This window comes from Jaculus jaculus, chromosome 12 (assembly GCF_020740685.1).
Source record: "Jaculus jaculus isolate mJacJac1 chromosome 12, mJacJac1.mat.Y.cur, whole genome shotgun sequence".
In the NCBI taxonomy this organism is placed as follows: domain Eukaryota; kingdom Metazoa; phylum Chordata; class Mammalia; order Rodentia; family Dipodidae; genus Jaculus; species Jaculus jaculus.
In genome coordinates, this window is record NC_059113.1 from 40,167,444 (window position 1) to 40,195,368 (window position 27,925).

The 27,925-nt window shown below is 41.4% G+C and overlaps 2 protein-coding genes across 3 annotated transcripts in view; one reads left to right on the top strand and one right to left on the bottom strand.

Moving 5' to 3' along the window:
* The window catches only part of Cfap52 (cilia and flagella associated protein 52), a 65,165-nt gene extending 50,571 nt beyond the window's left edge, over positions 1-14,594 (bottom strand). For both annotated transcript variants that reach the window (XM_045131626.1, XM_004663141.2), the window contains exons 1-3: positions 14,373-14,594; positions 1,178-1,377; positions 715-851 (exon numbers count right to left, since the gene is read on the bottom strand). In XM_045131626.1, coding sequence (XP_044987561.1) covers positions 715-851; positions 1,178-1,377; positions 14,373-14,442 — 407 coding nt within the window. In that variant the 5' untranslated portion in view covers positions 14,443-14,594. The remainder of the gene's footprint in view (positions 1-714; positions 852-1,177; positions 1,378-14,372) is intronic.
* A 576-nt stretch (positions 14,595-15,170) lies between these two features.
* The window catches only part of Stx8 (syntaxin 8), a 287,719-nt gene continuing 274,964 nt past the window's right edge, over positions 15,171-27,925 (top strand). Inside the window, exons 1-3 of the mRNA XM_004663142.2 lie at positions 15,171-15,312; positions 18,024-18,123; positions 26,152-26,246. Coding sequence (XP_004663199.2) covers positions 15,296-15,312; positions 18,024-18,123; positions 26,152-26,246 — 212 coding nt within the window. The 5' untranslated portion in view covers positions 15,171-15,295. The remainder of the gene's footprint in view (positions 15,313-18,023; positions 18,124-26,151; positions 26,247-27,925) is intronic.

Genomic DNA, 27,925 nt, shown 5'->3' on the forward strand with positions numbered 1-27,925 from the left:
AGGCTAAGGAAACTGCTTTATATTAAGGTAAGAATATTAATGGAAATTTCTCGATATATCCTTCATGAAAAATAGTCAAATGAGGTATGACCCAGGAATCACAGGAACCCTTACAAATGCCTTCTAAACAAGTACAAATTATGGAAATTTTGTGGACTGTATTTTAGGAGAACTGTAAGCATATAACCACACATAATTGTAGGTTTTCTTTGCAACAGGCCTGTGAGGCTCAAACAAGAAAAATATTATGTATGCAAAAGTGTAACAGAGTATTACATCCTTTATGAATCAGGTGGGTTTATTTTTTATCAAAGACTACACATTTTATATTTAAAAAGGAATGTGTACTTTATTGATTGTTCTTCCTAATGCTATCGTTTTATTTTATTACTTTATTTTATTGGAACAGGGTCTGCCTATATATCCCAGGCTGACATGGAAATAATGTATTCGAATCTGCATATACTTTTTCCCTCCATTTCATTTCTATATGTTCCCTGCTTGCCAAACTTGGTTAAGTTTATCAAAGAAAGATCATACGTTATAAAGCAAGGTAAAAATGCATCCCATAGATACTTTCCTCATAGACTTATCATGCATAGTGAACTCAAATATAGGCAGGCCACTAGAGGACCTGGGTGGGAGTGGGACTGGGGGAAACAAGATACTTGACAATTGAAACAAGTCAGTAGGTACCCTAGGTTGAGCCATTACCTTCCATCATCTGGGCCTCCTAACGATACCAAGTATAAATCATTTGGAGAAAAGGCCAGAGCTTCAATTTTGCCCTTGTGCAGTGTCAGCCGAGCAATCAGCTTCCTTTTGTAATAATCCCATAGAATGATATCTGCCTGTGGGCAAGAATACATGGTTAGGCCATAGACAGACTTTACCAGATCTCACCTCTTGGTGAGAAATGATTTGTAAAGTCACTTTCCTAGATTTAGGCCATGTGCTATAAACACGGCAGAAACAAAATCGAAGCAGTTGAGCAGGGACTCTTGTCCCTGAGCCGCTGTCAGTCACAAGCTGCAAAGACATCGGGATCCTCCACATTCAGCTTGACAAAATGAAAAGGGGCCAAGCAGAGGCCCCTGTAGCAGAGAAATAACCAAGGGCCTGAAGCGGGGGCAACTTTCCTCAATAAACAAATTTACAGCAAATTCCTTTCACTCACCTTGAACCCCATGAATGTGACTTGTCCAGAGGCGAGGTAATCTCCCTTCTTGGAGATGGACAAGCAGGAGACATTGTTAGTGTGGCCATGCAGGAAATTTTGCTCATTGGTATTTATTGCCTGAATGAGGACTGTGCAACCCAGGGGATAGATCAGATGCTCCTGGTCAGGATGGCATCTGAGACCACTGGGAACGTGTCCTAAAAGACAGAAATTAAAAACAGTTATAACAAGGGCTGGAAGGAGATGGCTTAGTGATTAAGGTGTTTGCCTGCAAACACAAAGGACCCAGGTTCAATTCCTCAGGACCAATGTAAGCCAGATGCACAAGGTGGTGCATGTGTCTGGAGTTTGTTTCCAGTGGCTAGAGGCCCTGGTGCACCCATTCTTTCTCTCTCTCCCTCTCTCTCCATATCACTCTCAAATAAATAATTTTTTTTAAAAAAAGGTTTAACCAAATGCTGATATAGAGGGTAACTTTTTTTTTTTTAATACAGAAGACAACACTTTTGAAATAAGCCTTAGTTCAGTTAAAACAAATAAGGGGTAGCAGATAATTTTATTCCAGGGATAAGAAAATTGGTGTAGTAAATCCCTTCTTAAACTTTGATGTGCATAAAATTCCCTAGGGAGCTTATTAAAATGTAAATTCTTATTTCAGGGCTGGGGTGGGCTGCAATTCTACATTTCCAACTAGCTCCCAAGGGCTGCTGCTGCTGCTCCAGAAACCTCACTTTGGACAGCAAGGTCCTTGGGCCAGTTTTCACAATCACAGGAAGGACGGGTACATGGAGAACAGGCAGCTTGCCTTGTGGACAGAATCGGCAAAGGAGAATGTGAATCCTATACCTCAACAGACATCTGTTGAAGACCAAAATTTCTCTTATTTCAAGTAGCACAAAGTCCTCCAGGCTCATTTATGTTTTTGCAAATGGCACAATATCCTTCTTTCTTTAAAGGTGGAAAACTATAGTATGCCTATGGATGTCTCATATTTTCCTTATGGGTTCATCTGTTGATGGCACTTAGGCTGTTCCCACATCTTGGCTCTCACAAGTAACCCTGCAACTGGCATGGTGGTACAGGTATTGCTTCAAATGTCATTTCCTCTAGATATTAATCCAGCAGTAGAACTGCTAGATCATATGGCAGTTCTAGTTCTGCTTTTGATTTTTTTGTTTTATTTATTTATTTTTAATTGAGACCAAGAGAAAGGGAGAACAGGCATGTCATTGTTTCTAACCACTGCAGTAAACTCCACATGCATGCACTACCTTGTGCATCTGGCTTACGTGGGGTCTGTAGAAGTGAACCTGGGTCCTTAGGCTTTGCAGGCAAATACCTTAACTGCTAAGCCATCTCTCCAGCCCCTGCTTTTGGGTTTTTTTTTTTAAATTAATTTTAATTTATTTATTTGAGAGCAACAGAGAGAGAAAGAGGCAGAGACAGAGAGAGAGAGAGAGAGAGAGAGAGAGAGAGAGAATGGGCATGTCAGGGTCTCCAGCCACTGCAAATGAACTCCAGATGTGTGTGCCCCCTTGTGAATCTGGCTAATTTGGGTCCTGAGGAATTGAGCCTCGAACTGGGGTCCTTAGGCTTCACAGGCAAGCACTTAACCACTAAGCCATTTCTCCAGCCCTACTTTTGGTTTTTTGAGGACCTATCATACTGTTTTCCATAATGGCTGGGCCAGTTTACATTCATGCAACAGTGTACAGAGGTTCTTTTTTCTTCATATTCTTACCAATATTTGACACATTTTGTCTTTTTTACAGTGGCCATTTGTAACAGACAGCTTCAGGTTCACTGATATGAAATTCCAGACCAGGTACAGTTATGGAGGAAGGGATTTATTGAAGCATATAGATCCAGGGGAAGTTTCATAATGGCAGAAGAAGCTGACCTGCCTTCACAGGCCCAAGCAGACAGAGAGAAGCACAAGCCTAAAGGCCAAAAGCCCCACAGCATAGCAGGCTTCAGGAACTCCAGCTAGGCACACTTTGTATATCTTCAGATTGTAATCTGAAACCCACCACCACACCTTAAGATCTGCCCAGTGACACTGCCTCCAGCCAGGTGGCTGCAGATGCAAACTACAAAGTAATAAAATACTGAATATACTGGAGGCCATCTATTAAAACTATCATATACCGCCCCTGGCCCCCAACAGATTCATAACCATCACACATTGTAAATTGTACTCAGTTCAATTTCAAAGGTCCCCACAGTCTTGACCAATTTAAGATAGTAAGTCCTATAAAATCAAACAAGTTAAATACTTCCAACATATAAAGGCATGGAGTAAACATTTTCAACTGGTATAATACATGGCAAGGAGAGACTAAAACATTGCAAACTCAACCACCATCAAGCAATCATCCAACTTCTGCAGTTCAAGTTCAATATAACCAGAGACTGACAGTCTCCAGATTTTCCAATTTCACCCCTCCATCTGGGCAGAGTAGTCAGGGAACACTTCCATCCTAGGCCAACAGTATACTCCATGGTAGCCCTTGCATAGTCCTGGTATATCCAAAACATCTTCAGGTCTTCATGCAAACCACAGTCCATCTTCCAAAGGTTCTTTCAGCCTATCAGAGCATCAGGCCCTGCCTCATGCCACATCTCAACAGCAGCTTCTGGAACCCTATGCAATTCACGACCACTTCTCACATTTTTCACATTTCCAAAACCAATACCAGGTGTGCAGGACACAGCCATATTCTTAATTCGGGGACCAAATAAATTGTAACCTTGAAAAGCAGGTTCCTTCTCCAGTCAATTCTTTCCAAGAGAGTTTGCACTTCTACGATTGTCCTTCCTCAGGCAGCATTTCCATTGTTTTAATGTAAAGCAGTTGGACCATCTTCCTTAAGATTGCTAATGTGTTTGACAATAACAGGTTCAGTAACCTAAGACCAATCTCAGTGCCTGTAATTTTAATTTGCCTGAGGTTTTCCAACTTAAAATCTTAAAATTCTCAGTCTAATATCTTTAGCCAAGCACATCAGTCCATTACAAATTTAACCTTGATCAAATTCTCTGGGCCTGGGCAGCAGGACATAGCCAGCCCTTACGTCAGTAGCTCAGTTCCAACAAAGTCCTCTGCAGTATTGCCTTTCCCTTACAAAGCTCATAAGCCAAGCCTCGAAAAGTTCAATACTGTCTGCACTTAGCATTCTCAGACTCTCATCATAATAGTCCATAAAATTTGGCTTACCACTCCAAAAGGCATCTTCACTTGCAAGCACCAAGTCCATGCCCATTCCTCCAAAACAAAGGTTCTGAAAGATCATCATCCACATAATCAGGTTCATCTAACACCATTCTAGGTACCAACTTCTGTAGCAGACAGCTTCAGGTTCATTGAGATGAATACCCAGACCGGGCACAGTTATGGAGGAAGGAATTTATTGAAGCTTACAGATCCAAGGGAAGTTCGACAATGGCAGAAGAAGCTGGCCTGCCTCCACAGGTCCAAGGAGAAAGAGAGAGAGAGAGAGAGAGAGAGAGAGGGAGAGATAGAGGGAAAGAGGGAAGCACAAGCCTAAAAGCAAAAAGCCACAAAGCACAGCACGCTTCAGGAACTCCAGCTAGGTACATTTGGTATATCTTTAGATTACAATCTGGAACCCATCACCACACCTTAAGATCTGCCCAGTGACACTGCCTCCAGCCAGGTAGCTGAAAATGCAAACCACAAAGTAATAAAACATATTGGGGGCCATCTATTAAAACTACCACACCATTTTACCAGATGCGAAATAGAAACTCACTGTGGCTTTCATTTTCATTTCCCTGATGAGTAGTGATGTTAATTACCTTATAATATACCTACCCATCTGTATGTCTTTTGGGGAATGTCTGTTCAGATCCTTAGCTTATGGGTTTTTGTGTTGGTATATTGTTTGTTTTGTTTTTTCAAGATAGAGTCTCACTGTAGTTCAGACTGACTTGGAATTTACTCTGTAGTCCCAGACTGGCCTTGAACTCAAAGCAATCATCCTACCTCTGCCTCCTGAGTGCTGGGTGTGTGCGACTATGCCTGGCTCTTAACCTATGTTTTGATGACAGTAAAGAACATTGTGTTAAGTAAAATAAGTCTAACACAGAAAGACAAATAAGAAATAACCTCATTCACTTATGAGACCTAAATAACTTGAATTCATAGAAGCTAACACTAGAGATGATTGACTAAGAGGGTTGATCTTCAGTGTTCTCGGCACATCCAAAAAAATGTTAACTACACAAGGTGGATATGCTAATTAGCTTGATTCTGGGAATCATTTCACAATGTATACATACATCAAAATGTCAGCCCAGTGTGGTGGCGCACATCTTTAATCCCAGCACTCAGTAGGCAGAGGTAGGAGGATTGCTGTGAATTTGAGGCCAGCCTGAGACTACATGGTAAATTCCAGGTCAGCCTGGGCTAGAGTAAGACCCTACCTCAGAAAGCCAAAAGAAAAGAAAACATCAAATTGTTGGGTTGAGGAGATAGTTTAGCAGTTAGAGGCACTTGTTTGCAAATCCTGCCAGTCCAGGTTGGATTCTCCCTAGCACCCATGTAAATGTGGTAGAACGCATCTGGAGTTTGTTTGCAGCAGCAAGAGACATGAAGTACCAGTACTGTTTGTTCTGTTTGTCTGTCTATGTCTCTCTCTCTCTCTCAAATAAAATACTTTTAAGAACCATCACATTGTATGTACATCTTAAAGTTACATAGTTTCACTAGTCAAGTATATTTAAGAAAACTAAAAAAAGATTGATACTGTTTCCATTCTATGTGATGCATTGTGCCTGAAGATGCTAGGATCTTCTATAGTGAGACCTCCTTTTCCAGGCAGCACCTCCTTCCAAATACTTGCCAAGAATTCACTCAACAATGAAAAAAATAGATATATATTTAATAGGAAATAGACATAAGTCCTCTGTAGTTACTTATTCTACATGAGAAATTTTGTTAACTCCTTTTTTTTTTTTTCAGTTCAGTGCTAGTGATCAAACCCAGGGTCTTTCACATGTGAAGCAAATGAGCCTACCACTGAGCTACACCCCAGCCTTGGCTGCTCTTGACACCTACAATATAAACTTTAAAGGCAGCTTGACTAGTTAAAAATCGTGAGTATAGGGGAAAGATGGTTCAGTGGTTAAGGCACTTGCCTGCAAAGCCTAACAACCTAGGTTTTATTCCCCAGTACCCACGTAAAGCCAGATACACAAAGTGGCACATGCATCCAGAATTCATTTGCTGCAGCTGGAAGCCCTGGTGTGCCCATTCTCTCTGTCTCTCTTCTCTTTATCTCTCTCTGCTTGCAAATAAATAAAAATATTTTTTTTAATTATTTATTTATTTATTTGAGAGCGACAGACACAGAGAGAAAGACAGATAGAGGGAGAGAGAGAGAATGGGCGTGCCAGGGCTTCCAGCCTCTGCAAACGAACTCCAGACGCGTGCGCCCCCTTGTGCATCTGGCTAACGTGGGACCTGGGGAACCGAGCCTTGAACCGGGGTCCTTAGGCTTCACAGGCAAGCGCTTAACCGCTAAGCCATCTCTCCAGCCCAATAAAAATATTTTTAAATCATGATTGTAATTGTAGTGACAAGTTATTAAATGTAAAGAGTAACTTAGGGAAAATAATTTTTGCAATACCACATTGCACCTCCTTTAAAATCAGGGTATGTCTCTCTTTGAAATCCTTTCGTTTAAGTTCATTACTAGTATTTTCAATATTTCTTCATACAGATCCCAGTTACTTCTCATTACATTTATTACCAAGGATTTAAAATCTTTTTTTTTGGTTGTGATGTCCTTCCTCATTAAAAAAAAAAATAAAAGCATATATTTGTTAGTATAGTCTTTTGGGTCTTAGCAAATCTTTGACACGGAGCAATTGTAAGGATTTATGGGATCTTTCAGCATATGTACAGAACACATAATTATCAGATTAGAGTAAGTGGCATATGTATTATCTCAGAGGCACATCACTGCTTTGTGCTGTGAACATTCATGCCAGCCATCATGAATCATTCAATCAACTGTTGCCTACCATAGCTATCCTCCTGTACTGCAGAACATGAGAAGACATTTCTCCTACTCAACTCCACCCTGTACCCATTACAAATCCCTCTCTTCTCCCACATCCTCCCCAAACTCTGTTAACCATTATTCTAGTCTCTGCTTCAAAATCAACCTTTTGGTTTCCACATATGTGAGAACATGTGGTATTTATCTTTTTGTGCCTGATTTATTTCACTTGACATAATGTCCTCCAGCATTCTTGTTTTGAAAATTATTTCTTCTTTCATATTTAATTCCCCCTGGAATTCATTTTGGTACATTATATGATTCCCATATCTAAAAAGATTTTTTTTTGTTCAAATGTACTTTTGAAATAAGGAATTTCTTGCATTCCTTATTTGGGCAATCCTTACTTATGAAGTAAGTTATTCTAAAACTAAGGTTTATGCCTTTCAGTGTAATCTATTCCTACTAAAACTTTTTTTTTTTTATAATTGCAAGAGCCTTATAAATAATCATATGGCTACTCATATGGAAAAAGTAAAATAAGATTTTTACTTCACACCACACACAAATAACATCTTCTAGTGGATCAAATACCTAAATGTGAAAAACAAAAGTTAATGTTTACATAGATATAGGAAATTACCTTTTGTATTAAAAAAATTTTTTTGATGCAAGCCCAACAGAGGCCTTTTGTCTTATAAAAGAGGGAAAATGACAGACAGAGAGAGAGAGAGAGAGAGAGAGAGAGAGAGAGAGAGAGAGAGAGAATTGGTAACATCAGGACCCCCAGTCATTGTAATTGAGTTCCAAATGTGTGTGCCTCCTTGTGTGAATATGTGTCATCTTGTGTGTCTGACTTATGTGGATCTAGGGAGTTGAACATGGGTCCTTAGGCTTTGCAGTCAAGCACCTTAATCACTAAGCTATCTCTCCAGCCCCAGGAAATGACTTTTTAATCATGTAAAAAAAAAGCAAAGGCTGATTATTTACCCAGGTTTTACTTATTTATTTATTTGAGTGTGACAGAGAGAGAAAGAGGCAGATAGATGGAGAGAAAGAGAATGGGCACACCAGGGCTTCCAGCCACTGCAAATGAACTCCAGATGCGTGCGCCCCCTTGTGCATCTGGCTAACGTGGGTCCTGGAGAATCGAGCCTCAAACCGGTGTCCTTAGGCTTCACAGGCAAGCGCTTAACTGCTAAGCCATCCTTTCAGCCCCCCAGTTTTTTTTTAAATTTTTATTTATTTATTTGAGAGCGACAGACACAGAGAGAAAGACAGATAGAGGGAGGGAGAGAGAATGGGCGCGCCAGGGCTTCCAGCCTCTAAACGAACTCCAGACGCGTGCGCCCCCTTGTGCATCTGGCTAACGTGGGACCTGGGGACCCGAGCCTCGAACCGGGGTCCTTAGGCTTCACAGGCAAGCGCTTAACCACCAAGCCATCTCTCCAGCCCAGTTTTTTTTAACTTTTAACTTTCTAGTTATAAAAGACAAAATGGAATACCCAAATTAGAAGATATTTTCATTGTACACAGTAGGCAAATTATTACCTGGTATAATAAGAACTTCTACAACAGTAATAAACAATAAACTTCCCATCAGAAAACTGAGCAAAGACTTTGATTAGAGAATTATAATGAAGAAAATTCAAAATCCAGTAAACATATGAAAAGATATTTAATTTCAGCAGTAACAAAGGATGTATAAATTTCATCCAAAATATGTCATATGTACCATGATAACTACAGTATGAAAGGACAATTCTGAGCACTGGTGACAGTATGGAATAAAAAAGAGGTGCTCATACACTGCTTGGTGAAAGGATACATTGGTTGGACCACTTTGCAAAGCAGTGTGCCTCAAGTGATGACGACTGACTATGCAGCCTGCTCAGATATGACCTTCTGAACTACAATGGTACTTTTTTCAGAGTTATATCTTTTTAGGTTTAATAGCTATGATTCTTACTTGATTGTAAACAAGAGTCAAGAAGACCAAGCCATACAAACTAAGAAAGGGATCCCATGTGTTCCATGAGAATTGGTGTGCCAGGGTCTCCACCATGAACTCCAGATGCTTTTGCCACCTAGTGGGCATGGACAACCTTGCACTTGCTTTATCTTTGTGCATCTGGTTTATGTGGGATCTAGAGAGTCAAACATGGGTCCTTAGGCTTTGCAGGCAAGTGTCTTAACCGCTAAGCCATCTCTCCAGCCCCACATCACTCTCTTAAGAGCAGTTCTGAGTGGGGGCATTTGATTGGCTGAGCCTACCAAACACACACCAAGGGCAAAAGTACTGGCTGCTACCTATCTTGAGATTCTCCTCACATAGGAGAATGATCAGATACTAAGTAAGCAAAAGTACACATCCTGCAATGAATATCTTATGTTCTCTTCTCCACACATAGTCCTTCACACTGTTCTCCTGCCAATGGCCTCATACCATACACAGTTTGGAAATTTGCATTTCATACTTAACATATGTCTTAAAATTTTCCTTTATTCCTTATAGTTCTTATTTTTCTCAAGTACTTAATTAAATATTATGATTAAAATCCATTGGATGAATTTTGCCTAATGTGAAAGTAATCCTTAACTCTGAGCAATTCCATGATGTTAGCATGTGTGCAATGTTGTAAAGCGGCCACCTTTATCTGGTTCCAAAGAATTTCTGGATTATGCTGTTTTATATTTAACTTACTTATTTGCACATATGAAAAACTTGAAAAAGTAATTCAAATTCTTAAAAGATTATCTTCATTAAAATTGTAATAAAATGAGGCTGGAGAGGTTAATTAACAGTTAAGGTGCTTGCCTGCAAAGCTTAAGGACTCAGGTTCAATTTCCCAATACCCATGTAAGCCAGATGCACAAGATGGTTCATGTGTATGGAGTTCTTTTGCAGTGGTTAGAGGCCCCTGTGCACCCAATTCACTCTGTACCTGCCTCTCTCTCTCTCTCATAAACCAATCAATCAATCAATAAATAAAATTTTAAAACAGTAGGGCTGGAGGGATGGATTAGCAATTAAGATGCTAACCTGTGAAGCCAAAGGACCCAGGTTCAACTCCCCAGGACCCATGTAAGCCAGATGCTCAAGGTGGAACATGCTTCTAGAATTCGTTTGCAGAGGGCTGAAGGTCCTGGCATGCCTATTTTGTTTCTCTCTACTTGCCTCTTTTTCTCTCAACTACAAAAACAAACAAACAAACAAACAAAAACCAGTAATAAGAACCAGGCATGGAACTGGGGAAATGGCTTAGTGGTTAAGACATTTGGCTGTGAAGCCTAAGGACCCTGGTTTGATTCCCCAGGACCCATGTAAGCCAGATGCATAAGAGGCACATGCGTTTGGAGTTCCTCTGCAGTGGCTGGAGGCCCTGGTGTGCCCATTCTTCTCTTTCTCTCTACCTCTTCCTCACTCTCAAATAAAAATATTAAAAAGCCAGGCATGGTAGTGCATGCCTTAATCCCCAGCACTCGGAGCCTAAGGCGGGAAGATCACTGTGACTTTAAGACCAGCCTGGTGCTATAGAGTTAATTCCAAGCCATCTTGGGCTAGAGTAAGACCATGCTGTGAATTCCAGGTTAGCCTGGGTTAGTATGAGACCTTGTTTCCAAAGGGAAAACATATGTAAAAGATAAAACTGTCTTGGCAGAGCAATTTGAGACAGAGTTTCACTTTGTAGAACTCACTGTGTGGCCCAGGCTGGCCTTGAACTTGCAGAAGTCTTCCTGAATCAGCATCCCTATCGCTGGCAGTGAAGTCATGAGCCATCACATGCCCCCAAACTGTCCTTCTTAAAGGTTATAAGGTTTGTACTTCTAGCCATCATAGAATTATTTATTCTCACATTACCATATATTTAGCCTTTGCCAACTTGAAAAGTAAAAACTAATACTATTGCTTTAATAACATAATTAACTTTTTGAGTAAATAGCCATTTATTTTTTTATTTATATTTCTTTGCCCATTATCTTTTTTTGGACTTAGTCTTTTTTTCTAAAGGCTAAAACAGCACATATTTTAAGCTCTTGGGACATATGGTTTCTGTTGGAGCCATCATCTCAGCTAGTATAATGTAGAAACAGCCATAGACAACATCTAAGCACGAGTACCTGGCTGCGTCCAATAAAAGCTTATTTGGTTTCCTGACGCTAGTGAGATGTGCCATGGTCTTCTGGCTCTGGGCTCCAATGCCTTTCCTGCCATGATGAAGCTTCCCCTAGAAACTGTCAAACCCAAACACATCCTGAAAGTCTTTTCTGTGGTACAGTCAAGAATCCTGGCTTGGTCATCTCTGGGACTGCTATGTAAACTTACAGCAGCCTGATTCCTCTAAGAACCTTGTCCCCTTCGCCACAAGGTACCCAGGACCTGTCATCTTCTCTGGGATATTGTGGGTCAGCTGCAGAAGCCAGAACCCTCTATCAACCCCCACTCTTTCACCTCGCAGAAATACCTTAACAAAGGGCTATCTCTAGAGGGTGAAGCCTCAACATAGCATGAAAAACCAAGACAACATATCTCATGCAAGAAATACCCAACCCATAGCAGAGGTCACACATGAGAGCTGCCAAGAGAAAACTCCAGACAATGATCTCAAAAGAATGACTATAAATATGTACAAAGAACTCAAGGAAGACACAGATAAATGCATGAATGAAATGCTGAACGAGGTCAAAGAGCATGCAAACAGCTAGAGGGAATGAGGAAGTCTAGCCAGGATATAAAGGTGGAACTCAATAAAGAGATAAAAATCCTGAAGAAAAATGAAGCTGAAATAAAGCTGTATATGGAAAGTAGATCATTCTCACCAAGAGAATGATCGAGGCAGAGGTAAGAGGATTGCCTTGAGTTCAAGGTCAGCCTGAGACTACATAGTGTATTCCAGGCCAGCTTGGGCTAGACCAAGACCCTACCTTAAAAAACCAAAAAAGAAAGAAAGAAAAGCAAAAAATTAAATGTAAGTGTATATTTAAAAGACTAACAGAAATTATCTTTGGGACATTAATGATATTAATGATGGCTGATTTTTCTTTCAGTTGCACTACATTTTTTCACTTTTCTAAATTCTTCTTAAGCAAGGCTGTGCTTAGCCATGTATTATCAGCTCAAAGCATACCATTTGCCAAGCTGTGCTTCTAAATAGGTGTATAGTTGAGTATTCATCTACATGGAGCATCTGGAAGGCAAAGATCCTTAGTAATCACTAGAGAAGACATGTGCTATAATTTACATGTATTTGCTTTTAGAGCTCCACAACACAGCATGAATTGAGTGAGCTCTGTGTGGCTCTGCACAGGATACCAGTCTTTGAACATACTGGAGGGCACTCCAATCCTTCACCAATGGTCCTGTAGAGTTTCTAAAGATGGTCCTATTTCAGATGAAGTGCCCATTTCTTTCTGTCACACGAAGATACAAGAACTAAGTCTAAGCAGGGGTGCCTGTCCTTTTGACATTCCCACTTGATGTTATCATCTACAAAAGTGTTGGGCTGAATTCACAGCTGTCCTGGGATACATGTGGCCCGTGGGCTGCAGTTGAAGCCACCTGTTTGCATGTGCATATGGCTTTAGTCAGTCATTGTTTTCCATCACATATTTTTTTGAGGCAGGGTCTCATTCTAGTCCAGGCTAAGCTAGAAGTTATTCTGTAGCCCAGGTTAGCCTCAAACTCATAGGAATCCCCCTACCTCAGCCTCTCAAGAGCTGGTATTAAAAGAGTGCACCACCACACCTAGCTGCATTACATTAAAAATCATTTATTTGCACACATGCAGGTACTCACATGTGTGCATATGTGTGTGTGTGCACACACCTGCCAGGGCCTCTTGGCCCTGCACATAAACTCCAGACACTTGAGCCACCTGTTGTATCTTGCTTGGGAATTGAACCCAGGCCACAAGGCTTTATAAGCAAACGTGTTTGTGCATTTTATTCTTAGAATTTTAAAATTTTCAGGCATCACAACATGTTTTTAAATTAATTAATTTATTTATTACTGAGAGGAAGGGAGGGAAAGGGGGGGAGAGAATGGTTATGTCAGAACCTCTAGCCACTGCAAATGAATTCCAGATGCATATGCCACCATGTGTATCTGACTTATGTGGGTTCTGGGGCGTTGAACCTAGGTCCTTAGGCTTCACAGGCAAGTGCCCTAACTGCTAAGCCATCTCTCCAGCCCCACAACATGTTTTTTTAAATTTTTAAATATTTTATTTCTATTTATTTATTATAGAGAGATACAGAAATAGAAATAGGCAGGTTCGGAGACAGGGAGAGAAAGGACATACCAGGGCCTCTAGCCCCTGCAAATGAACTCCAGATGCGTGCGCCCCCTTGTGCATCTGGCTAACATGAGAATTAAACCTAAGTCCTTTGGCTTTGCAGACAAACACCTTAACTGCTAAGCCATCCCTCCAGCTGCACAACATGTTTTTTAGAAGAAACATTGATTTTTTTTTTCCTAAAATTTAATTCACTGCCTTTTCTCATCAAAAATCCCGTTTCTCTCCTCCCCTTTCCTTTTCTTTCCCCTCCCCCATGTTTCTTTGCAGCAGGGTCTCACTCTATCACCACCCATATTAACCTGGAACTCTTTGTAGCCCAGGCTGGCCTCGAACTCATGACATTACTGGTGTTTCTCCTATAAAAGAGCGGCCAGCCCTCCTCCCCCGCCACCCCCCGCCCCGCAGTCAGAGACTCCTTTCCCCTGCCCCTTCTTCCAGAACTATCTTGTCTAACATCTTCAGTTTTTAGATTCCTTTCTTTGGGCTAGAGGATCCAGAACATCCTCTACACGGCTTTGCTCCGGGCTCTTTCTCAACCTCACCTCAGCTAGGCGTTTGGAAAGGTTGTTAATTATTCCAGGAAAGGACACAGCAAGTACCTGAGTTCCGAGGTGTACGTGGAGCCCAGAACCAAGGACAGCTTGTGTGTGTGTGTTTGGGGGAGGGGTGGTGTCCACGTGTCTAATACCTTTTACTCATCAGTCCTGCCCTTTTCTCTTAAAATCACCCCACTTCCTGAAGCTTGGAAAGAAGCCGATTCTCCAAGACTCTAGGAGGGGCTCAGTCTCTGTCCCCACTGCCTTCCAGGAGGCCGTCGGGTCGGTGTCTCCTTAGGCTAGCTTAACCCATGGGCGCTCGAGGCCTCACCATTGAAGCCGATCACAGCTTCAAGCTCCAGCTCCGCCACGTCGGTCTCGGTTGAAATTGGGTTTTCCATCCCGAGAGCCTCAGCTCATTCTCCAATCTGCTCCAGCGTGCAGCGTCTCCTTGTCGTTATGGAAACGGGCTCACGCGTGCGCATTAAGTCCACGCCCCGCATTTAAACTCGGGTCTGCGGAACTCAAGTTAGATGTACTTTCTTGCCACTGTAGGGAAGGCTTCCTTATTATTATTTTTTCTTGCATTTCTCTAGAAACTCAGGGAGTTTCTAAATGCACAGACATAATTTCCTTCTCCCATGCGTGAAGTCTGTGGTTTTTAAGCACTTAATGGCCTTTAAAAAATATAATTGGACATAGACAATTGCCTCTGATGGGTATGCTGCTCTAAAATAGCACGCAATTGATATTACGTGAATTCCTTGTTTGAAGTAGGGTAAAACGATTTTTTAAAAAGGCTTATTAAGGTCTAACTTCTAGCTCATAAAATTTACTTATAACGTGAGATTTAGAAAAATATACAAAAACCTATATGCAAACCAGCTTTGTTTCGTCGCTAAAAGAGGATTTAAAAGAAATTAGGATTAAATTTTAAGGAACGCGAGATCAGTCTTGGAGCGCTCACGACCCTTGGAAAATGTTTTGATTTTGTCCATGAACAATTTTACTTGCGTCCAGCAGCTCTTGTGTCTCCGTAGGAACCGACTGTTGCAGCCTACGGTCACCAGAGGTGCGCTTTGGGGCTGGGGCGTGGGTTGGGGTCTCGGTTCTGAAATCCCAGCGTAGGCTTCCACCTCGCAAACTCCGAGCTTCGGTCGCGCATCGGCGGAACCACGGGGATTGAGCTGCGCGGGCCGCCGTAGTCAGCTGCTGTAAGCAGGAAGTGTCCGAGCAGCCGGCGGAGACTGCACCATGGCCCCGGACCCCTGGTGAGCCTAGGATCCTAGAGGGTGGCCGGGCTGTAAGGGACTCTCCAGGACCCTAGACAGTTGCTTAGCATCGAGGCTTGAGGGCTTTCGGGGTGAGGAAAACGGCAGCGGGGACCCTCCCCCTGCTGAAGAGAAGTCAGCCTCACCCTGGGTCCTAACCCAGGGGCATCGGGATAGAGACCGGTGGACTTCCGGGAAGCCGAGGACTTGAATGGGATTACTCAGTGTTCCTCCTGCCTTGTGCACCAGGGACTGTCGCCACGGGGACCTCCCGCCCATCCTGGGTGTGGGGCTGGCTGTTGTAGTCGTCCTTGGTCTCCTGTAAAAGTGAGGTAGAAATAACATTTTATTTTATTTTATCTTATTTTATTTTATTTGAGAGAGAGAAAGAAAGAGAAACAGGGCACGACAGAGCCTCCAGCCACTGCAAAGGAACTCCAGACCACCTGCCCCCTTGTGCATCTATCTGGCTTACTTGGGTCCTAGGGAATTGAACCTGAGTCCTTTGGCTTTGTAGGCAAGTGCCTTAAGTACTAAGCCATTTCTCCAGCCCATCTCCCATCTAGTTTTGACACCTGTATACACACACCTCTGGTAGAAGTTCAGGGAATACTGAATATTTTCAAGGAAGAAAATAGTACTTTCACCTTTGAAAGTAGCTTTAAATTTTTTTTTAAATAATAAAAGTGTTCTAATCTATATACTGTTTGTTTTACAAAACAGGGAGCTATCTCCATGTCATTAAATCTTCTTGGGAAACATGATTTTTGTTGTGTATATCATCTGAATGATCATAATTTTAGGTTTTAGCTCAGTGATAGAGTGCTTGTTCCAAAATTCTGGATTTGCTTCCCAGCACTAAAAGAAAACTTCAGCTGTCAAATGAGAAAACCAGCTAGTCAAAGAAGTTCTAATGCTTCAGGCTTTCCCACAAACTCCCCAGGGCCTCTCTGTATAAAAGTGTCCCCTTTGGCTCTAAAATTCTCAAGTAAATCTAGTCTGATTAGACTGCCTTACTAGGCTCTCCAGAAACTTACTGCTCCCTCCCATTTAAATGTCACCCTGCCAGGGCCACCACCTTGTGGAACATGCTAGGAATGTTTTCTCCATTTAATTTTTGCTTATGTCAAAGCCTATCATGGTTTTTAAAATCTGCTTTTCCTTCTCATCTGAATAAGAGCTCTTCTTTAATCTCAAAGTAGGCTGGAGATGTCCATTTGTGGCTCAGCCTATCTTAGTACTTTGATCAACAGTGATTTCTTTGGCCCCTAACTCCTGAAAATACTTGATTTAGGTCTCATACCTGACCTAATTTTGTTATAAGATTTTTAAGTTTGGTCTGGGACCATAGACTGAAGCTTCTGTCTTCATAGATAACAGTGTCGAAGAAAACAGGTAAAATGTGGAGTTCAAACCCAGAGTCTTGCACATACTAGACAAGTGTCTCCCACTGAGTCACAATCCTAGCTTAAATTAGAAGATTTTATTTAATTTTTAGTTTGTGTGTGTGTGTACACGTGTGTGAGTGTGCACAGGGGATTGAACCCAGGGACTTGGCAAGTTCTTTACTACTGACCTACATCTTTAGCCTTTTTTATTTATTATTATTTTATCTGTTTGTTTACTTTTTGTTTCTCAAGGTAGGGTCTCACACTAGCCCAGTTTGACCTGGAATTCACTATGTAGTCTCAGGCTGACCTCTAACTAACAGTGATTCTCCTACCTCAGTCTCCTGAGTGCTGGGATTAAAAGTATGTGCCACCATGTCCTGTCCTTTTTAAATTTTACTTTGAGATAGAGTCTTGCTGAGTTGCCCATGCTGTCTTGAACTTGGTGGTGTAGCAAAGACTGGCCCTGAAATTGCAGTCCACTTACTTAAGCCTCACAAGTAGTGGGGATTGTAGGCATGTGCCCACCATGCTTTGGCACTGGAAGATGTTTAATAAGTAGATTGAGCTGGGCATGCAGAGCCCAGCCTGATGTTGCACACCTATAAATACCAACACTTAGGATGCTAAGGCAGGAAAATCATGAGTTCAAGACAGCCTGGATAATATTGCGGATTCTAGGTAAGCCTGGACTGTATAGCGAGATAATGTCTCAAAAACATGCAACAAACCCAAGGAATGAATGCTAATTCTTTATTATCTGAACTGTAACAGGTAATTAAGAGCACACACTTGGGCCAGACAGCCTTGGTTTGCAGTTGGCTGTCCCCTTTGAGCATGTGAGTTCTGCCTAGACAGGTTTCCTCCTGTCTGTATGGGAGTGATGATGGTAGCCAGCCCATATTGCTCTTGCGTGGATAATGTGAGTTGTTACAAGTGAAGCATTCACATTGGTGCCTGGAACAGTAAGCACTGTTCAGTACATATCACAGGCCCAATTTAGTACCCTTTTCTCTCTGGACTTAATGGCTCGAATTAAAAACTCAACTTGGGGGCTGGAGGGATGACTTAGCAGTTAAGGCACTTGCCTGCAAAAACAAAGGACCCAGGTTCAATCCCCCAGGATCACAAGGTGGCACATGTGTCTGGAGTTCATTTGCAGCAGCTGGAGGCCCTGGTGCTCCCATTTTCTCTCTCTCTCTTTCTCTTTTTCTTTCTGTTAAATAAATAAATATTTTAAAAAACTCAGTCAGTATAGAATTTCTTTTAAAAGAGTCTTAAGCTTTTTTTATTTTTATTTTTCCTGGTATGACTTGGATGCAGGTTCTCCACATATGATTCTACTTGTCAAATTGCCCAGGAAATTGCTGAGAAAATTCAACAAAGAAATCAGTATGAAAGAAGAGGTGAAAACACATCCAAGGTAACACCAAGAAAGAATTACTACTTTAAATGAGTTGTTTGAGCTGTGAGGTCCGAAAACCTTTCTATATCTGAGGCTGTGTGTGCATAATTTTGAATTATTTAAATTAAGGTTTATTTTGGCATGTTACAGGTATCTGTCACAGGAAACTTTTTCCCTGGGGAGATGTGAATGCATGTTTTCACTTTAGATAGTGCTTAGATGGCAGACACAAGTATGATTGCACCAATACCAGTTTGCTGAACCAGTGAGTGTTGGGGTTACTTAGAGAGCAAGGGGAGTGGTTATTTATGGACTGTGGACCTCCAAAGCAGCTGCAAGCGTCATCCCATCCTGGATGAGGACCTCCTCATGACCACTTCAAGGAACTCCCCCTCCTTGTTGCTCCTCCCTCATTCTCAGGGTGCGGGCTTACTTACGGAGCATGGGACCCATGCTGGACCACCTGGAAGTCTCATCCCATCCTGGATGTTGACCTCCCCATAGCTGCTTAGGTGGGTGGACCTCATTATTTCGGGATTACTGCTTCAGATGCTGTTCCCTCACTCTAGGATGAGGGCTTACTTCCAGAGCATGAGAAGAACCCCGGTACATCAGTGGGGCTCCCTTTGTCAGTGTTATCCCCGTGGATGCTTCTCCCTCAATTTTGCGGTGAGGCTTACTTATAGAGCTACTTTATTTACTTTTTGTTTGTTTGTTTTTGCTTTTTTGAGGTTGGGTCTCGCTCTAGCCCAGGGATTCACTATGTAGTCTCAGGGTGGCCTCGAACTCATGGCAGTCCTCCTACCTCTGCCTCCTGAGTGCTGGGATTAAAGGTGTGTGCCACAACACCTGGCTAAAGCAGCAATTTTATTTTATTTTATTTTTTAAATTTTTATTAACATTTTCCATGATTATAAAAAAAAAATCCTGTGCTAATTCCCACCCTCCCCAACCCCACACTTTCCCCTTTGAAATTCCATTCTCCATCATATTACCTCCCCATTACAATCATTGTACTTACATATATACAATGTCGACCTATTAAGTATTCTCCTCCCTTCCTTTCTCTTCCCTTTACGTCTCCTTTTTAACTTACTGGCCTCTGCTACCAAGTGTTTTCCTTCTCACGCAGAAGCCCAATCATTTGTAGCTAGTATCCACATATGAGAGAGAACATGTGGCGCTTGGCTTTCTGGGCCTGGGTTACCTCACTTCGTATAATCCTTTCCAGGTCCATCCATTTTTCTGCAAATTTCATAACTTCATTTTTCTTTACCCCTGAGTAGAACTCCATTGTATAAATGTGCCACATCTTCATTATCCACTCGTCTGTTGAGGGACATCTAGGCTGGTTCCATTTCCCAGCTATTATAAATTGAGCAGCAATAAACATGGTAGAGCATGTACTTCTAAGGAAATGAGATGAGTCCTTAGGATATATGCCTAGGAGCGCTATAGCTGGGTCATATGGTAGATCAATCTTTAGCTGTTTTAGGAACCTCCACACTGTTTTCCACAATGGCTGGACCAGATTGCATTCCCACCAGCAGTGTAGAAGGGTTCCTCTTTTTCCACATCCCCGCCAACATTTATGATCATTTGTTTTCATGATGGTGGCCAATCTGACAGGAGTGAGATGGAATCTCAATGTAGTTTTAATTTGCATTTCCCTGATGACTAGTGATGTAGAACATTTTTTTAGATGCTTATATGCCATTCGTATTTCTTCCTTTGAGAACTCTCTATTTAGCTCCATAGCCCATTTTTTGATTGGCTTGTTTGATTCCTTATTATTTAACTTTTTGAGTTCTTTGTATATCCTAGATATTAATCCTCTATCAGATATATAGCTGGCAAAGATTTTTTCCCATTCTGTAGATTGCCTCTTTGCTTTTTTCACTGTGTCCTTTGCAGTGCAAAATCTTTTAATTTCATGAGGTCCCAATGATTAATCTGTGGTTTTATTGCCTGAGCAATTGGGGTTATACTCAGAAAGTCTTTGTCAAGACCAGCATGTTGAAGGGTTTCCCCTACTTTTTCCTCTAGCAGTTTCAGAGTTTCAGGTCTGATGTTAAGGTCTTTAATCCATTTGGACTTAATTCTTGTGCATGGCGAGAGAGAAGAATCTATTTTCATCCTTCTACAGATATATATCCAGTTTTCAAAACACCATTTGTTGAAGAGGCTGTCTCTTCTCCAATGAGCATTTTTGGCATTTTTATCGAATATCAGGTGGCTATAGCTACTTGGTAAAGCAGCAATTTTAATGGGCTCATTGTCCCTTGATCTTTTACCCTCTCCCCCTGAGGCCATGAGACCTCATGTCCCATGGCATACAGCTGGCACAGGGGGTGCCTGAGGTTTCAGGTGGGGGTCTGATGACCATCTCCACAAACTTTTTTTTTTTTGAGGTAGGGTGTCGCTCTAGCCCAGGCTAACTTGGAACTCACTATGTAGTCTCAGGCTGGCCTTAAACTCACAGTGATCCTCCTACCTCTGCCTCCCGAGTGCTGGGATTAAAGACATGTACCGCTCCTGGTTTCCCACACCCTTATCTTGTGAGTTGTTACTGCTGCTTTTGATAAAGCTGGCAATAGTTACTTATTGCTTTGAATATGGAGGAATTTGCCATTCAACAGTATCTTATTTCCCCATTTACTAAATTACAAATCTCCCCAAGATATGAAATGTTCACTGGATTTTCAAACAATACAGTGGTGGTTTCCTGCTCTGTGAACACTGTTGGCAACCACGAGCATCAGACTCTTAGCTTTTAAAAAATTCTTTCTTCCTTCCCTCCTTTCCTTCCTTCCTGTCTTAATTTGAAAGAGAGTGAGAGGAGGAGGCAGATAGAGCAAATGGACATGCCAGGACCTCTAGCAACTGCAAATGAACTATAGACATGTGCACCACCCTATGCATCTGGTTTTATGTGGGTACTGGGGGTATGGACTAGGGTCCTTAGGCTTTGCAGGCAAGCACCTTTACTGCTTAGCCATCTCTCCAACCCACCCTTCTTATAACATTACATCCAGTTGGTTTAGGCCTCTTTTATTACACGTTTTTCTTTATTCTTTTTAGAGTAAATTATTATTTTATTTTATTTATTTATTTAAGAGAGAGGAGAAAAAAAGATGGATAGGAGTCACAGGGAGTGTGAATATGGACGTGCGAGGACTTCCTCCCACTGCAAATGAACTTCAAAGGCATGTACCACTTAGTGCATCTGGCTTTACATGGGTACTGGGGAATCGAACTCTGGTCCTTAGACTTTGCTGGCAAGCCCCTTAACTGCTGAGTCATCTCTCCAGCTGTGTGTGTGTGTGTGTGTGTAGTTTGGTCTTGCTATGTAGCCCTGAATGGAATTTGCTATGTAGCCCAGGCTGGTCTTGAACTCATGATCCTCTAGCTCATCTGAGTGTTGGAATTACAGGTATTTGCCACCATACCTGGAGTTTCAAAGTAACTATGAAACATCATTACGCTTTTTTGTTCTGTGCCTCAATTACCACTGCCTCGCTAATAAATGAATTCTGAGTGGGACTTTGAATAGATGTGCAGTGTGTTTATATTTTAAATTTGGAGAAATTTACATTTTTATAATGCGTCTTGTTTCCTTTTTTTCATTTCTTCAGCAGTATTTACTGCACTTAACTGTGCAGGGACCCGAGGCCACACATTTTTAAAATTTTGTTGATGTCATCATTATTACATTTTTCCTTTTTAAATATATATTTGAAATATTTTTATTTATTTATTTTCAAGGGGCAAATGAGAGAGAAATCACAAGAGAGAATGGGTGTGCCAGGGCTTCTTGTCACTGCAAACAAACTCCAGCTGCATGCATCACTTTGAGTACCTGGCTGTATGTGGGAACAGGGGAATCAAGCCCAGGCTTTCTGGCTTGGCAAGCAAGCACCTTTAACTTCTGAGGCATTTCCCCAATCCTGAAGATATTTTTATTTATTTATTTGTGTGTGTTGGGTGGGGGGAAGCAAGGAAGGGAGGGAAAGAGAATGGATGTGTTAGGGCTTTCTGCCTTTGCAAACAAACTCCAGACACATGCACCACTTAGTGCATCTGGCTTTACATAGGTACTAGGGGAATTAAACCAGGGCCATCAGGCTTTGCAAACAAGTGACTTTAACCACTGAGTCATCTCCCCTGCCTTTCCTTTTTTTTTTTTTTTTAAATCTTTATTTTTGGAAACAGGGTCTCAGGGAGCTCAGGCTGGTCTCAAACTCACTGTATAACTCAGAATGAATATGAACTCCTGATCTTCCTGCTTCTACCTCCCAAGTGCTGAGATTACGTTATGTACCACCCCTCCAAGATGGTATATTGTTAAATGAAAATTAAAAATTATAATGTAGGGCGGAAGAAGTGGATCACCAGAACCCACATAAAGCTGGATACAGTAGAGCCAATGACTGCAATACCAAAGTGCCTACAGTGAGATGGAAGGTGGTGACAGGTGAATTCCTAAAAGCTCCTAGGGCCAACTAGCCTGGCATATGCACTGGTGAATAACAAGAGACCCTGCCTCAAACAAGATGGAAGGCAAACTCTTGACATCTGAGGTTGTCCCCTGACCTCCATACATGTGCCCCAGCATGCATGAATCCACACTCATACACACAATGTAATATTAATAATTTTAAATCCTTTCTAGCTGTTAAAATTAGGAATGATCTTAATGTTTTCATTTTAAGCTTGATTACTTTGCTAAATTCCTCTTTCACGTAATCTTTTGGTTGATTCTCTTCTCTGCCATGTAGATTATTCTCAATTTGCAAATAATACTTTCATTTCTTTGCTAGTTCTTAAGTATTTCTTCAGTTGGTCTTATTCTTTTAGTTAGAATACACACACACACACACACACACACACACACACACATATGTATGTATGCATATTTATTTATTTATTGGTTTTTGGAGTTAGGGTTTCACTCTAGTCTAGGCTGACCTGGAATTTACTATGTAGTCTCAGGGTAGCCTCAGACTCCTGGCTGTCCTCTTACCTCTGCTTCCTGAGTTCTGGGATTAAAGTTGTGAGTCACCATGCCCAGCATAGTTAGAACTTCTTGCAGAAAGTTAACTCATACTACAGTTTAGATGGTAATGTCCTATTCTTAGTTTTTCTTTCTTTGTTTTGTTTTTAATTTTCCCTATACTGTATTAATTATGTTTAGTTTATTTTTGATCATCAACACCATGAGAATTATTTTTAGGCTTTGTAGCATCAAACTATTCTTAAACAGCTAGAGGAAATTCTGCTTGGTGGTGGCATACTGTCTTTTTAAATGTAATTCTGATGTTTCTAATTTTTTGAAAGTGTTTTATCTTTATAATCCCTTCCCCCCACTCCACCCCCAAGGTAGGGTTTCACTGCAGCTCAGGCTGACCTGGAATTCACTATGTAGTCTCAGGGTAACCTCAAACTCACAGTGATCCTCTTACCTCTGCCTCCCAAGTGCGCACCATACCTGGTTCTTTATAATCCTTAAATGGGATGCTGTGTGGTTTGCTTTTCTTCTTTTATCTCAGCTTGTACTTAAGACTACATTAATGCTATTTAACTGCAGTGCGAATTATGTTCTCCATCTTTTTCTGCACTCTGGAAGCTTCTGTTTAAATTATGGTAATAGAACTTTTTTAATTACAGAAAATGATTTTCTTATAAAATATTAAGAAATCTTACTACTTAGAAATAATCACCTTTTGCATTTTAGTATATTTTAGTCCCTAGACTATTTTTTCTTCATTTGGGTAAAATATCATTTTTATGACTTAAAAAAATAAGGTTCTTTCTCTGCTAACAAATTGAATTCTGAGTAATATTCCCTCCCCCCCCCCCCTCTTTTTTTGTTTCAGGCAGGGTCTTGCTCTCACCCAGGCTGACCTACCTGGAGTTCACTATGTAGTCGCAGGGTAGCTTTGAACTCATGGTGATCCTCTTAACTCTACCTCCTGAGTGTGCCACCAAGCCTGCCTTGAGTAATACTTTTTTTTTTTTTTTTTGAGGTAGGGTCTCACTGTAGCCCAGGCTGACCTGGAATTCACTATGTAGTCGCAGGGTGGCCTCGAACTCACAGTGATCCTCCTACCTCTGGGTGCTGGGATTAAAGGCATGTCCCACCACACCTGGCTTTGAGTAATACTTTTTAATGGCTATATACTTTGATTGTTTTTTTTTTTTTCTTTTTTTTTGAGGTAGGGTCTTGCTCTAGCTCAGGCTGACCTGGAATTCACTATGTAGTCGCAGGGTGGCCTCAAACTCATGGCAGTCCTCCCAGCTCTGCCTCCCAAGTGCTAGGATTAAAGGCATGTGCCACTTCGCCCAGCTTATACTTTAATTTCTTCCATGCTTTGGTGTTTAATTTCTTAAACTCTTCATAGGCCTGTGTGTATGTGTGGTGCTTTTTTTGCATATGTCTGTGTGTGATATGTGTGTTATATATGTATGTGTATATATGTGTCTGTGGAGGCCAGAGGTTGATATCCTTCTACCTTGTTTTTGAGGCATGGTCTCTCACTGAACCCAGAGCTTACCAATTCAGCTAGGTAAGGTAGCCAGCAAGTGCTGGGGATCCTACTATCTCCATCTCCACAGTGCCGGGATCACAGGCTTTTGCCATAACACTCAGCCTTTTATGTGGATGTCTTGAGTAGCCAAATTCTGGTTCTCATGCTTGCAAAGTAAGCACTCTACTGACTGAACTATCAGTCAGTCCTATTTTATTTTATTTTTGTACTATAGATGGGATCTTGCTATGTTGTCCACGCTATCCTTGAGTTCTTGGGCACAAGCGGTCCTCCTGTCTCAACTTCCTGAGTAGGACACTCAGCCTGTGCTTATTCTGTTTCTAGTTTTTGAATGCATGGAGACTTGCTTCCCTTTGGCTCCCCATCAGCCCTATGATTGGCTGTCCTTTGCTTTCCAGAGCCTTTAGAACAAAGTTAGGCTTTTCTTGGCGGCTGACCTTTTGGACAATTGCTTACTACATGTGACCCTGCTCATGAAAGGAGAGGCCCTGTTTCCACCTAAATTATGTAACTGCCACTTTTAACAAGGCAGCAATGAAACCTGTGGTAGTCTACCTTCTTAATATACCTCTGATTAAGACCCTCTGATGTCTTGTACTGTTGAATATGTTTTCATTTAAGTGAGAATTTTTATTCACATTTCCAAATTCCAGAAAGGGTTTCGCCCCACCCATTCTCTTTAGAATCACAAACAGACATATTTCCTCTGGGTTTTTAAAATGGTTGAAGAAAATTCACAGTCTTGGAGAAATGTCATGTGTGGTTATATAAGACCTCAAATGTTCACATGAGTTATAAATAAAGTAGAGTGTTTAGAGACTGGTTGGGATGTTAATGGGACTTGACGCCTTGTCATTTGAAGCACAGTTGAGGGAACCATGGGGTTTTGCTGTTGAGTGAAGGACTGGGGACACAATTTCCTGCAAGACTTCAGGGTAGATAAATAACATCAATGGCTAGAAGCTCAGAGGACAGAATCCAGCCCAGTATGAGGGTACTTTTTTGTTGTTAAATATATACATACACATGTATATATTTAATTTATTTGAGAGAGAGAGAGAATGAAGAATGAGAATGAGATTGAGTACTCCAGAGCCTGTTGCTGCTACAAACAAACTCCAGATGCATGCATTACTTTGTGCATCCGGCTTTATGTGGATACTGGGGAATTGAACCAGGGTGTGAGGCTTTGCAAGCAAGCACTTTTAACTGCTGAGCCATCTCCCCAGCACCCAAACTGACAGTTTCTAATCAATGTCTGTGTTCTGGTGTGGGCCAGATTGCTATGTGCAGGTGTAGTATGGGGACAGGCTCTAGGTGGGTGGCTGGACCACAAGACCCTTGAGAACTTACAACTCCTTGTTGCCATGGGGAGGCTAAGCCTTTCTTCTGGCCTTGCTTGGTCAGATCATAGTCTAGAAAGCCACAGTTATATGGTTTAATTTCATATTCTACACTCCTGGACTAGCATACTTAGGATTTGTTCTTTTCTTTTCAGCTTACGGTGACAATCAGAACTTTGTTGCAGAATCTGAAGGAAAAGATCGCCCTTTTGAAGGACTTATTGCTAAGATCTGTGTCAACACATCAGATGTATCCATGTAAACATTTCCACCTCTTTCTAGAGTGGGAGGAAAAGCAGTCATTTTAAGAAAGGAAGGAATCTGGGCCACCCAGATCTTTCCACAACTTGAGGACTTGGTTTCCACACTATTGCCTATAATTTTGGTTTCTATTTTAAGTGTCCGTTACATGTTTTACAGTGAATCTGCTGGCAAGGCAAGACCTACCAAAGGAATTAACTTGTTTGGGTGTAACCTTTGCCGGGCAGGAAGCTAATGCTGTATTTATATAGCTTCACATTTCTGCCTGTCTCCTACCCTGAGGATGGTCAGCCACTGTTAGCACCAGTACAGCTTCCAGGATATTCCTGACCAGTGATTCCTACTTGTGGACTTTCGATGCTTGTAGGGATCTTTTTGTTTCTGGAGAGGCCAGTACCAGTAGTAGCTATATATCTTTTAAAAAATAGTTTCTCTAGAGTATCGAGATGTACCTTGCTGGACTTACTTAAAGCAAGCTAGGCTATCATCTTAACCTCCTGACACTTTTCAAGTATTGAAGCATTTTTAAGCTGGATGTGGTGGCATACACCTATAATCCAAGCACTTAGGCTGATGCAGAAGTGTCCAGTGTTAAGGTCACCCTGGACTATATAGGAGAATGTATTGAGATAGGGTTTTGGGGTTTAAGAGGGTTCCCCTAGAATTTATGAACCGTAAGTTTTGGGTTCTGTCCTACCTTTAATAAAGAATAAAGACAGACTCAAGAAGGATAAATTATGAATTATTAAGTTTATTTTGGGGGAAATCACAAGTTATGGGGTTTATTTAAGGGAGATTTGGATTTAAGAGAAATTGAGGCTTTTAAAGAGAGATTAGAGTAATGCCACAAACGTGTGGGGGGTAAGAGGAGCTGAGGTATAGAGAGTAGAGTAAAGCTCCAGGCACATGGAAAGTTCATGAAGAGGAACTGAGGTCTTTAGAGAGACACTAGAGTAAAGATACAAGCATGTGGAAGATAGAACTTAGGTGTGTATGTAGGGAGACTTCGAAGGAACACACATGGCATCTGTCCTGTGCTTTCCTATGGAGGGAAGCTAAGAGGGCAAACAGTGAGGTTCAAGGAAGAATAAGAGGGAAAATATTAAAGCAGAGACAAAGAAATTCAGAGGAGAAATGATTAATGAAGAGAGTTATACTCATGGTTACACCGAGGTTAAGAAAATCACACAGGTAGGCCTGGAGTTAATGAGAGCACCCATATGGAATATCTAGAGTGTTAGGGAAACGTGCACATGGTAGTTGAAGAGACCAGAGGAAAAGCATGCATATAGTCAAAGTGAGAAGTTACCCCAAACTGTAAGACAGAGGCAAAGAGAAGAGTTGCCCCAGACCAAGAAATAATGTTATGCTGTCTCACGTGTATCCAAGCAGAGATGAGGTGGATTCGAGAGAGAGCTCTGCAAAGAGGAAAAAGGCCAAGACAGGAAGAAGACAGGAGCCTTTATATGCAAGGGGAAGACCCACGTGGTTTGTAGACTTGCCAGTTATTCATGCCAAAGACCCAGCTTTTACTATCAGAGGAAATGGTTATATTCAAGCTTTAGATATGGGAAAATGTAGAAATACAGCTTTTTAGATAAAACAATTGAAGGTGTTTTGTGTTTTGTGTTTGGTTTTTTTTTTTTTTTTCCAAGGTAGGGTCTCACT